The sequence below is a fragment of the Crocodylus siamensis genome, chromosome 2 (genome assembly GCF_052110815.1).
Source record: "Crocodylus siamensis isolate JL-2025a chromosome 2, ASM5211081v1, whole genome shotgun sequence".
Classification (NCBI taxonomy): domain Eukaryota; kingdom Metazoa; phylum Chordata; order Crocodylia; family Crocodylidae; genus Crocodylus; species Crocodylus siamensis.
In genome coordinates, this window is record NC_143396.1 from 142,692,592 (window position 1) to 142,705,712 (window position 13,121).

Genomic DNA, 13,121 nt, shown 5'->3' on the forward strand with positions numbered 1-13,121 from the left:
AACATTTTTTTAGTAATATTCTGAACGTCCTTTTTAGTTTGTTCTTAATGAGGATATCCCTGCCTAAGGAGAGATGTTTTGTCTGTTGTGGAATCACTACGCAATAAAAATTTTGTTTTTCACATTGTCGTAGGGTTAGACACTTATTGTTAACATGTTGGTCCAAGAAATATATGAGAGGCAAGGCTTTTCTGGGACTATCTTTTATTGAACCAATTGCATAGTTGGGAGAGTGGCTGTGCATCATGTGCTCTTCCTGAGTGCCCTTGGTGTCCAGAAACTTGTCTACCAGCTTTCTCAACTGTGAAGCTGGTTCAGTAAAAGGTACCACAAAAATGTTTGCTTCTTGTTGTTCACTATGCTCAACCAGCTATCAGAGTAATTAAAGTTCTCTGAAATTTAGCACCACCAAAAAATGAAAATTTCAGGGGGGTTTTGCTTTGCTTTGCTTTTCAGTTTTCCTATCTTTTGGCTCAACATGAGTATTTTGTATGTCCAGTGGAATACAACGGTGAAACAAACAGATTTGTTACAGAGTGTGAACCTTCAGAACTCTTCCAGATACGGAAATACTCTGTGCCACCACTGCTGAAGACTGTGTTGAGATGGGTAAGGAGAAATTAAGCTTGAATTATAACTGAATTTGTTTTGCAGCTATAATATGTAATATTTATTAAGCATTTCTTTAGAAGACTATAGTTACACTTGTTTATGTCTTGAATATCAGTGATTGAAGGTACGGGCAACTCTGACACTCAAGCAAGGAAGTGTCAGTTCTAAATAGAACTGAAGCATATTGATAGCGTTTGAATGACGCTCTAGCTACGGTGGTCTAGGAGATATGTGAAAGGCAATGTTTTTTGTGGGTGGTGTCTTTTATTGGACAATACAAATGTAGAAAAACTGTTCCAGCTTTAATATTGGATGAAACACTGTTAAAATAGCAGTCCTGCTATATTTGTGTCATTCCCAGCTTGTCCACAAGTAACGTTAGAATGTAACAGTTGCTACTCATTTGAAACATTCCCCTTTAGAAGAATTTCCAAATGTAGGTGTGTCCATATACTAACTACTCAGAGTGCATCCCCGCTGGAAATCGATGACTTAAAAATGATAGCAGAATACTCTGTAATGTTGCACTGTGATTGTAAATCAGTTTATTTCTCTAAGTCAGTGCTTCTGTCTGGGTGATTTGACACAGAGGTTATTTAGCGTTCAGGCCAGATTCTTAGGCCCATTAGAACTTGAGTTAAAACTCAAAAACATCGGGCATATTTTGTTTTGGAAACTTATGGAGAAGGAAACAGATATGGCCCATGTTCAGCATGTGCCCTGCATGTTTTGGTTTGGATGTTACCCTCCTCTTCATGTCGAACACAATACAGTATGTTGGATATCTGTAATGTTATGCAGAAAAAAGAAAAAAAAAACAGTACAGCGCTGTGCATGTGAATAATTTGTCACCCGTATCAGATGTGGACAATTAAGTAATTTGTCTCTAGAAAACTCCACTTAAATCAGCTAATCCTTCATACTTTGTATGAAGAGGACCTGCTCTCCATGTACAGGTAGGCTCTTAGGTATATTTCTTATGCCAGATTCTGTAAATTCACAAAAGGAACTGTCAGAATGGCATGTGTCCAGGTTTATTTGATTTTTCAGCAAGAGAAAAAGAGGAGGGAATGTAACCCATATTTGCAGTTTTCCAATAGAAGGCCTACTGAGAAGAGGCTCAGGGGTGGACAAAATACAGCCCCTAGGCCAGATCCAGCCTGATGGCATCAGCTGTGGATACTGCCTGCAGTTTCCTGCCAGGGATCAGGGCGATTGCCTGGGACCACACCTGATCCCCAGGTGGAAACTGTTGCCTGCATCCACAGCTGATGCTGGTGCCCACCTGGTGCTGCTTCTGGCACATGGGCTGGAGCTGGTGTAAGCTGTGAGGCCATGCTGGGGGGGAGGAAGGAGGAGACAGAGAGAGGAGGCTTTGCTGCAACAGCAGCCAGTGTTGGGTGCTGGGCAAAAGCGTGCTCGCCACTTCCAGGGCCCTTCTGGCTGCAGCTGCCTGGAGCCTGCATCGCAGCTGCCTTGTGGCTCCTCATTGCTGCTGCTGCTCTCTGCCACTTCCAAGCTGCTGTGGGGTGGCAGTGGCAGTGGCAGAAGCAGGGAGGAGCTGCAGGGCAGCCTTGGCACAGGCTCTGGGCAGCTGCAGCCAGAAGGGTCCTGGAAGCAGCAGTTATGGCTGCTGCTGAGTCCTGCACCCAGCACTGGCCATTGCTGCTCATCATGGGCAGGGCCGCCTGTGCAGCACTGGGTGGGCACCAGCATCAGCTGTGGATGCAGGCAGCAGCTTCCCCTGTATTGGGATAAATAAGGGTGGGCCAGAGGCTGAAGCTGCTGCCTGCAACCACACCAACTCCCCCTATAGCCCTATCCCACATAGAAAGGTTTGATGAGCTTTTATAGAAGGGGAGTGGGGTGCTGATCCAGCCTTCAACAGCTCCCCGAAACTCCCTATGTGGTTCCCAGGCCCAAATAATTGCTCACCTCTGCTATATAGTATTTCTCACATTTGGTTGAGCACTCCGTTATGAAGACTCAGATTCTACTTACCTCATTTTCAATCATTTTTGTGACATTTGTCCCCTGCAGACAGGCTGCCTGGTGTCAAAGCAGATAGGGCAGTTGCTTGGAAGCATAAGTGGATGTCCTCTGATCATAGTTGGGGGCTTCCTTGTGTACTAATGGCCAGCAAAGCATTAGTCATGTAGTTCATCAACAGAGTAGATTTCTGACAGATTGAAAATCCAGCAAATTTCCTGTTATTTGATTATGTTGATTCTTAAATATTTGTCATAACCAAAATGTCTACACTGACAGTCACAATGTGAGCCACCAAATGAGGACACTGGCATTAATTGTCATGTAAATTGGTTGCGTGAAATTTAGGGCAGCAGTTCTCAACCGGGTATCTGCGGCCCTCTGGGGTGCCCCCAGCAGGTTTCAGGGGGTCCACCCTGCCTGGCCCATTGTGGGGAGTTGCCACTTCAGCCCTCCGGGGCTTAGACGAGTCCCAAGGAGGGGGTGGGCCCACCTCACCCGGCCCCACAGCATCCATCTTGTGGGTGGCACTGCGGGCGGGCAGGTAGGAGAGGCTCTGCATTGCTGCTGCTCAGGTGAATGGGGCTCTAGGGCTCCCCACTGCTGAGCCTTGCCCACTGCACCCGGGGTCCTTGGGGGTCCAGGCTGGGGAGCCAGGTCAGTCTTCTCCTGTGCAAAGGTTGAGAACCCCTGATTTAGGATACCTGAGCTGTTGTCTGTATTGTTAACCAATTACTAATCTAGAAATTCTTTGCTCTCTGAAGTGTTTAACAAGAGGTTCTTCAAGAAAAAAGTTCTTACTGTACCATTGACTTACCGTAGGACCCCAAGAGACTCTGTTGAGGGTGCTGGGCTGCTAAATGTACCCTTGCAGTCTTTTCATTTTGATGTTTGGGATGAAAGCAGGTTGAGTGGGGAATCTGTGCTCTCTGCTACTGATAGAAAATCTTTTGTGCTTGGCTAATGTAACAAGTAAGCACAGAGAATGGAATACACCTGCAGTTTGTCAACTAGATATAGAGAACAATACATATTTGAGTGTAAAATATGAGGTGGAATATTTTTTTCCTTTAGAGAATTTTTGACTGCTGATTGAGCGTGGAAAACACCAATAGTGATGTTGATGCAGCCACTATGTAATTTTCTGTAATAAAGAGTTGTAGGGCCATATAACTGGAAGATGGAGTAGTCATTTTCATTTCTTTGCTGCAGCACTGAAATACTAGAATTCTCATTGCATTAGTCTGCCATACTGTCACCAATGACAAGTGAATGTGCTAGTGAATTACTTACTTAGGAAACTTTGGTTCCTTGGGAGCTTCTGAACACAGGACAGAGTTACACTTTGCGTAAATCTAAGGATGAGTAGGTAGGCCCTCTTTCTTTTTCAGTAAAGGAAGTGGCTAGGAAAGAAGTATATGGGTAAGGTCTGTGATAGAGAGAGGAGCAGAACTCCATCTTGTATAAAAAGGGAGACTGGCCATCTATTTCCTCTGATGAACAGAGATACAAATCAATGTAAAGAACATATAGAATTGGAGGATGAGAAGATAGTGATGTCTGACATTCCTTGGATATGTAGGAAATATTAAAATACCCCAGTAGTACTGACTTGTGCACTTTTCTTTAATGAAAATGAGTAACAGTCTTTTATGATTTAATATGCTTCATTTCTAGTAAGTTAATGTCCTTTTTGTAAAAGAAAAATGGATATTTTCTGAGATGGTTTCCTTTAAAACAGAATACACTTTTATTGTTACAATAATTTTAAAGCCTTTTAATTAAAGATGTGATACAGAATTTAGTTTTCTACATCTGGAAGAACTGTAAAAACTTGTATAGTTGGTTTTGGTAATAATTATTTTCTTACAGGAAACAGTGAACATGTACCCATTTCAAATGCACAGCATTGCTTTGTCAACATTTGCTTCCTTAATTGGGCCATTTGGAGGCTTTTTTGCTAGTGGATTCAAAAGGGCTTTCAAAATCAAGGTTTGTATAAAACTTTTTTTTTCAACTTAGGAAAATGTTGATAGACCCTCTTTCTAAAATTTGAATGACATGACTTCAGATTGTAATGAGCCAGTCCTACACTTTCTGCTGAAAAGGGATGTTGACCATCAAGCCATCATTTGCCTCTGACACAGTACTCTGGTTGTTCAAACGTATAGTGTATGTTGTTCTTAAACTTACTTGCATACAGCACACACTCTTCCATCAAAAATCAGCTCTCTCAAATTGGCACATTTTAAGCAGAGAAGCTGATTTTCTTGCCAGAATAGAGGCAAAGAAGAGTAGAAGCATAAAGGTATGCTACAAGACAGCTGCCAGCTTTTCTTTCCTTGTCAGAAAGCAGGAGGGGGTTCAGTCCAGTATTAACTCTTTCACAGTTGCTCTCAAATTGGCACAAATTCTTGGAGGAAAGGTGCATCAGTAGCTGAGCATGGGAGTCAGGGGCATAGACCCTGAATCAGAACTTCCTAGACATATAATGCTGGAAGCTGCAAGTGAGAGGGGAACAGTGGAAAAAAGCCCTGGTTATACCCAGTTCACTCTCCCTTTTAGCACCCACTCTCTGCCACTATGTGACACAGGAGACTGGGCAAGATGCACCTATAGTCTGATCCAGTAAATGGTAATTTGTATGTTCTTATGGTACCAGTTTTTGTCAAATTTTTCCTGTAACAAGGATATGGGGACTATGTAGTACTGAGGTGGCACACAGCACACTATTACAAGGTTAGTTGCAGGGTTTCTGCTGCATAAGAAAGACACTCTGGACAATGCAGGAAACAGGTCTGATGCAGTTGCCTTCCCAAACTGGTGGGACAGCAGACTAGATGTATATCCTGCAGCTGGCCACTGCCAGCCTTGCTTTCATGTGCATAAACAGAAAGCAGTACCCTGAAGCTGATTGCTGAGGACACTAGACAGCATTTAATTTAATTTCAGGTGACGAGGGAAGGTGCTGGATCCCAGTTCAGGGACCTGCTACTTCAGGGACTTCTTGCCTTGACTGTATTTGTAGGGTTTGCTGGCACCTGCCACTTGCTGTGCTCTGCAGTAAAGATGTAAAGGACAGTCAGTGCTTCCTGCTCAGTTCTCCATCAGTTGCAGCATCCCTCCATGGCAAGAACTGCAGGGAGGAGGAGAAGGCTGGCAGGAAGTAAAGCATGCATCAGGATAAAACATCTCAAGGAACTTGAGATTCCAGTTCACCATTTCTCTTTCCTTGCTTTCCAATGGGGTTTGCATCTTCTGAGACCCATTTTTCAGTGAAAGGATCCATGTATATGTGGAGCTCCTTGCTTTGAGAATAGTGCAGTGGGTCCACAGTCACTGGTGAGGTGGCCCCAGCTCAGTATGAGAGGTTGGGGGGCAGCCCAGAATTTTTGTTGACTTCACCTTTTGCACTGCTGCAATTCCTGCTATGTCGCTCTGTATTGCTGTTTGTCCCTGTTTCACTGCAGTTCTTGTGTGTCCCTCACAATGTCTAGATAACTACTGATATTCCTAAGCAGTTCAGTCCCTTCTGCCAACAGGTGGAAAATCCAAGACTTTTCCGACAGCACACTGTTGCTCAGAGTCTGTCCAATCTTTTCTGAACTGTAGATTCCCCTGATAGCATAACTGTGTGCTAAGGTGTGTTAACAAAGGCATTTCTTAAATATTTTTGTGATTTTTTTAAAAAGAGGAGAGGGTGATGACTTCCAGTCCTTGTGATCTCTGGGCAGCAGGGATCAAAATTGTAACCAAAAGTGGTTTCTGGGGAAAGGGGCATTATGGGATTGTTGCTGGAAGGCCCACAGAGATGTGCACTGGTGGAACAGTCGTAGTGCAGGAATTAAATTACTTAACCTTTAGCAGGTCACATCACCTCTCTGTGCCCCTTCTCTTATCTTCTTACTAATCTGTCTTGTCTGCTTGGATTGAAACCTCTTTGAGGCAGAGACTTGCTATGTGTTTTAGTGCCCTGCATCATTGAACCCATGTCTTCATTAGGGCCTTCAGGTACTGCTGAACAAACAGTATCATACTAATGTAGTACATGTCAACGTGTACTGTGATTTTTTTTTTCCCTAAAGGATTTTGCAGACACTATTCCTGGCCATGGTGGAATAATGGATCGTTTTGATTGTCAGTATTTGATGGCTACTTTTGTTCATGTGTATATCACCAGTTTCATAAGGTATTCTCACATACATAGTTCATATAAGTTGTGTGTAGTTCTGTTCTGCTAGAATAAAAGCTTAGCTTTAAACTTGATTTGTCTAATTACTTTTGAGAAAGGGATTTTGGAGCTATCATGAAATTCCATACAACTTCTGAGGATAGCAGGTTATTTACCTCTGACTGTTATGAAAGATTGGAACTTGTTCCCAGCTGAATATAAAGAAAGCTAATTGGAAACAACAACTAACATCAACCATTGCTACAGTCGGAGGAGCTGTGATTCTGTTTCTTCGTCTTTATGTCTGGTATTGTTCAGGGAGAACCAGTATGTTTAAGTGGAAGTTTTTTTTCTATAAAATTTTTTTATTTCAGTGGTCTAACTTCTAAATTTTAGATCTAGATTTTTCAATATGTAGTTGAGGACAGGCCACTTATTTCATAGAACCATAAGGCTGAAAGGGACCTCAAGTGGTCATCTAGTCCAGCATTTGTGAACCAGTGGGCGTTACCCAAAAGTGGGTCTCAGGAATATATGAACGGGTTGTGAAGACACTTAAAAATGTATCAACAAACTTAAACAATGGATTCTCCTTTAAAGAGGAAAAACATGGGAAAAGGCAGCTTTTCCCTTGCAGGCTGGCAGAGTTCCAGCCTGTGAGGGACTGTTTGGGGCTCCCATACCCCCCATGCACCCACCTCCTGCCCCATACACTGGAGGCCTAGGGCAGCAGGTCAGTAATGAGAGCTACTGGGTCAGGACTGACCGCTGATGTTTACAAAATGGGTCCTGATACAAAAAAGGTTGAGAACCACTGATCTAGTCCAACTGCCTGGCTCACCTAGTTAAAATTCCCATTATGTTCCTACATGAGGAAAATAGATTTTAAATTAAACTAGATTACAAGACATCACATCTGTTCTGGAGAGATCGTTACATTAGGAAAACCTCGCCTTTAAAGAAAATATTGCCAGTGTATTTGTACAATGGGAAAAGGGGAAGAAGCATCACTTCTCTATGGTAGGTTCAGATTTTGCTTTGAATTAAAACCTGTTTTTCATTGACAGGGGCCCAAATCCTAGCAAATTGTTGAAGCAGCTATTGGTACTTCAGCCAGAACAACAACTAAATGTATACAAAACCCTGAAATCTCATCTCGTAGAAAAAGGGATACTTCAACCATCAACGAAGGGATAGTGAGACGGAATGGAGGACTACAGGAAAATGGCTAGAAAGGCCCTCATGGGAATACAAGTGTTCACATTGATAGTGGTTGAACATGTAGTCTTGAAGACATGAATGTTTTTTTCCCCCGAAATTACTGTGAATATTTAGTAAGACATTTAAAATTTGTTACCTATTCTAAGATAGTGACATAGCTTGCAAAATAACTAAACATTTAATGAGCATTTTAGTTTCTGAAGTTGACAGTACTTATACCATCAGGTATATACATAGATAAATGCCCTCTTTCAGCATCTAGCCAGATGGGCTCAATAGTTTTAAAAATAATTTGCATTCTAAATGACAGTAACTAATACGAAGAGATGTTAAGGCTCTAGTGGAATTGTGCAATTTACAAAGCAAATGTTAATGTAATTTATCAGTACTGGGCTTGCTTTTAATGCAAGTTTTATGGTACTGTGTACCTTAGCAATAGTTGGCATATTTTTATGTGAAATGGTTATTGAGGGATAATTGGGATGAGATGCTATTTTATCCATTGCGCTACTGAGTGTATTGTTTCCAAGAAAAAAAAATCTCCTGGATACTGGTGAGGAAACTGAGGCTGTCACCAAGACAGTCTATATTACAAAGTTCTGCTGGTAGGGCTGTTGTCAACTAAGAATGCAAAGAGATCATGTCCCTGCCTGACACCACCATGCCAACAACCCCTGGTATGGACACAGTTTTGCCAGTAGAAGGTGATTTGCCTGGCTAAGCTTTTGCTATTTAGGGAGCAGCTATAAATGTAGTGGGAGAAAAACTGTTTCTTCTGGGATATGCTGTGTGCATGCCAGGGGCTGCTTTGGGGGCAGCTGTGGTTGCTTTCTTGCTGTAATGAAAATAGCAGCTTCTGCCAAATGTAGACAAGCTCTCAAACAGTTACTGTTGGTTTTCTAACATTGTTGTTTATTAAAAATGACTAAGTTTAGCTCAGTTTTTAGTTGTATTTCTTGGAACTTTTTTTCTAATGAAACCAATTCATATTAATAAAATAGACGTGCCTGGGCTATGTCACTGACTTTTTGATACAAAACATAGAAGCATATATACATATAGTCAGAACTACAGTGCAGATTATCCAACAGTATGGGGGTCCTGCAGCTTAGTGATTTTACACTTCAGGCCTTAGTTCCAAGGCTGGGTCACTGTCTGGAGTGAGTTCATGTTAACCTTACTGTTTGTGCCTCAGTTTCCTCATCTGTAAAATTGGTGGTATTTCCCTCTGCTGTAAAGTGCTTTGAGATCCTTGGATGAAAAGTACAATATCAGTACTAGTTTTTACCCTTTATTATTCCCTTGAAAGTAGTAACTTTTGTCTGACCAACGTAATAGCTTGGGGTTGAGATGGCACATCCTTTTCCCACTGCCTCTTACCACCAGTTAAGTAACTGTTAGCATCTCAAATAATGTGGGCAAAAAGTGAGGATTCAGTTGAGAAAAAAATACCTTACAGAAAGTTTCTGTCGTGTAGACTTAGTGAAGTAAATGTGAGAAAGTTAACACGTGAATAATTCTCCATTTTTGCTGTTTACTGATCTCCTTTTACATACTATTCCTTTTATGGTGTGGTGATAATCTTATTGCAACTGAAAATAGATATACATGTGTTTTGAATAAATACATATTATTCCTTAATGAACAAAAGCACATGAATGCCAAAAAGTTTCTTTTGGTGTCCTGGAGACTGTAACTTGATACAATTTAATTTCCTAAAAATCTAATGCAAATAGGCTTTTCTTGCATTGTGCACTGACTCTAACCCTTCCAGAGGTGAAATCTACAAGTTGCTTGTACATAAAACCATGTAGAAAGCAGGTAGGACTGCTAAATAGGGTGGTTGCTTGTAAAATTCAAGAGTTTTTGTTTACATCAGATCAGAATCTGAGACCACTGTATATTCTGTTTTGGGATTCCACACTGTTATTGTATTAGGCCAGGGTACTGTGTATATAATCTGTATATAGTAAAATAGTTTATACCTTGTTATAAAAGGGATATACAGCATATGTTCTAATTCTAAAAGCCTTTCCTCATGTGTACAGTAGTGTAAGTGCACAGCTGAGGGAATTACACTGTACTTTCTATAACCTACTCAAAGTACAGTACTTCTGTCAAAAGAATGTTTTAGAGAAAAATGACAACTTTAAATCATATTACTCCAGGTTGTCTTCCACAACTGTGCTTACAGGTGTTCAGTAGATATATGTACTGAAACCAGGTGTAAGTAGGACAAAATGCAACAGAACTTGAAGTTTAAAGGGTAGCACAGACAAAAATATGAGACAGAAAGTTGCTTGGAAGTAAGTCAATTTTATGAAAGACAGAAATAGAGAGGAAGCAGGAGAGGATGACCAAAATCATTCATGCAGAATAAACATATAAATAGGCTGTAGCTATATAGTAAGGTTTTGTCAGAGGCTTCCTACAAAACCACAGCCTTATTAGGTGTGGGTGTACAGTAGAGTTGGGTGTATATGTAAGATATATACATATATAAATAAATCTAATTTTTTATTTTAAATGTTTGAACTTTTGAGTGTATCTTTATAGTATGTATATTATGGAAATAGAATATATTTTAGCATTGAGTATTGTAGAGCAAATATAGTTAATGGCTCTATATTTGCACAGGAAAAAAGAACAAGACTACAAGTTATTTCACTGGCTAAAGTTAAAATGAAGCAAGATGCTTCAGAAATATTAATGGTTGACCAGTCAGTTTGCTGATTTTGATATATTCTTAGCATACTGGTTAGGTCTTTGTGTATATCTTTTCAAGACTCAGTTCTTATGGAATGCCAGGAGCACCTCTGCTTTGTGTAAAATGAGTTTTCTTCCAAGATTTCTCATTCTTCCATGACTTTAACCATACAAGGACACAATGACTTAGGAGAGGCTGATTTTTACACCATAATTTCTCTTCATTTGTTTTTTTGCTTAACAAAGATGTTGTGATTGCCTCATTGAGCAGACAGTGTAGGAACAAAGTCTATATTGTACATGCTGTTAACATATTATGTATGTTTTAATTGATAGTTTCAATCTTTAAGCTGGGATTGGGCGAATAAAATTGGGGGACACATTTCTTATTTCAGCGTCTTTTTTTCTGGGGCAAACATTGCAACTGACAGCTTCTAATAATTCATACATCTTTCCATTGTTTCAGAGAAAGTTGATCTTCCTTTTTTTCTTTCCCCTGCCCCCATCAATGAAGGAGCTATTAATTATTTGCTTATTTACCAAATCTGAACCCTGGTATGACTAGTTTATCCACCTTGGACTGTGGTTACTAATAGCTTTCACTCTGAAGAAACTGAAAACTGTAAAAAAAAAAAAAATCCTACTATCACTAACAGGGCAATCAAATTATCTGGAATGGCAGCTTTTTGACACAGCACACATCTTAATCACTGAAAAGAATGGGTAAGTGAGGGGATGTATGCATTATATCTTTCGTTGTTATTTTTTTTAAAACAAGATGGTTTTGAAGCCTGCTTCCCTTTTGCATTGTATTATAGTGCCAGTATTTGCCTCGCTGCATGGATAGCAATGTAGCTTAGCTTGAAATTCTGATCCTGCTTATGCATCTCTCCCCTCCCTTCCTGTTCCTCTTTCAAGGATGAATTCCAGTTGCTTCAGGTCCTCCTCTAGCCTCAAGGTAAGCCTTTGTTCATGAGCCCCTTTCATCCTTTGTGTATTGTGGACTGGGTTTTTGATCTTGAAATTGCAGCTGGTCTCAATGCTTTCTTTGTCCCTTCCATCTATCTTGATCTGCAAACATATTTCCTCAGACAGATGCTTGTGTGCTTTTGTGCCTTAGAATAGCTCTTCTTTTTGGACAATCCAGCTTGTTCCTTGGAAAAACCTTTCCTGGGACAGTTAAAGGAACATTTAGCAGTAGCCTTAGAAATGTGCCGACTGTCTGACTCACGGAACTGCTCTTGTAGAAGGCAATTCACTTTTAGTGACTGCAAAAGGCAGGTGCTTCAGTAACAAACTGGACTGTCAATGAGACGCACATTTTTATGCAGAATAGAAACACTTTGGTCAGATTTTAATCAGTTTATTGGATTATCTTACTTAAAATTAAACAAAACTTTCTACTTATTGTGGAAAGGTCAAAGGACCTTTACTTGACCGGACCCTACAGACTTTGTGTTTTTAAAATAGTTTGCAGAAGGGGCAGACACCTTCCCTGTGTCAAATGAAAACTTATTAACTCTGTCACTTTGCCTAAGAAATGTATGTTGCCTGTCCCTCCCATGTCAGGGTGTAACTAACAAATCCCTTCAATTTAAATAATACCCACAGAAGCATATTGTCAAGTATCCACTATTGTTCTAGCTAGTAAGTGTGATTGGCCACTGCATGTGACATGACTTTTTTTTTCTATTTGAATAAGTGTTACAAAGCCATGAACTTAGTGGACATGCTCTGATAAGCATGATAGGCAGCTAAACTTTGAGGGTGCTTGCTGTTTAGATTTCAAGTTGGTTCAAGTTTAAGTCAAACTCAATCACATTACCAAGTAAACGTAGTAGTTTCATGAGCTATGCCTGTCCATGTATCTGCATGAAAAAATGACTTATAAATCCATTTTTAAGTAACATTTTATAAACAAGACTCAAACAGCTGCTGGCTGCACAAAAACAAAGTCAGAAACAAGTAGCTAGGAGTCTTCTCCTTACACCAATACATTATAAAGGCAGAAGTTGAGTCTATGGCAGAAAGCCACCTTGGTTTCTCCCCAGAATCTCTGCCCTGTGACACTGTGACTAAAATCTCTGAGCTGCAACCATTTGATTAGGGTGGGCCCTGCACACAGGGGAGCGCACCCTCGGCCTGTCTATTTAGGTAACCTGAGCTGGCTGCATTCCTGAGGGAGGGGGGAAACCTGCTCCCTCTGCTGTGACTGGCATCAATTACCTGGGTGGGGGGTTTCTACCTGGGGAGCTGGAATTTGCCTGGTAACAGGTGATGTATTTCCAATTGGTTGGCTGACAGCCAACTGGGGTTGACCTCCACTGGACCAGGTGAATGAGGTCACAGGGGCTATATAAGTTGTGGGGGGAGGAGGCGGTCTCTCTCTTCAGCCATGAGGTGAAGCAGCAGCCATGCGGGG

At 40.9% G+C, this 13,121-nt stretch overlaps 1 protein-coding gene across 6 annotated transcripts in view; it reads left to right on the top strand.

The window, feature by feature from the left end:
• The window catches only part of CDS1 (CDP-diacylglycerol synthase 1), a 101,215-nt gene extending 90,133 nt beyond the window's left edge, over nucleotides 1–11,082 (top strand). For all 6 annotated transcript variants that reach the window (XM_090036989.1, XM_090036991.1, XM_090036992.1 and 3 more), the window contains 4 exons: nucleotides 457–609; nucleotides 4,474–4,593; nucleotides 6,687–6,790; nucleotides 7,840–11,082. In XM_090036989.1, coding sequence (XP_089893115.1) covers nucleotides 457–609; nucleotides 4,474–4,593; nucleotides 6,687–6,790; nucleotides 7,840–7,969 — 507 coding nt within the window. In that variant the 3' untranslated portion in view covers nucleotides 7,970–11,082. The remainder of the gene's footprint in view (nucleotides 1–456; nucleotides 610–4,473; nucleotides 4,594–6,686; nucleotides 6,791–7,839) is intronic.
• Nucleotides 11,083–13,121: the final 2,039 nt, after the last annotated feature.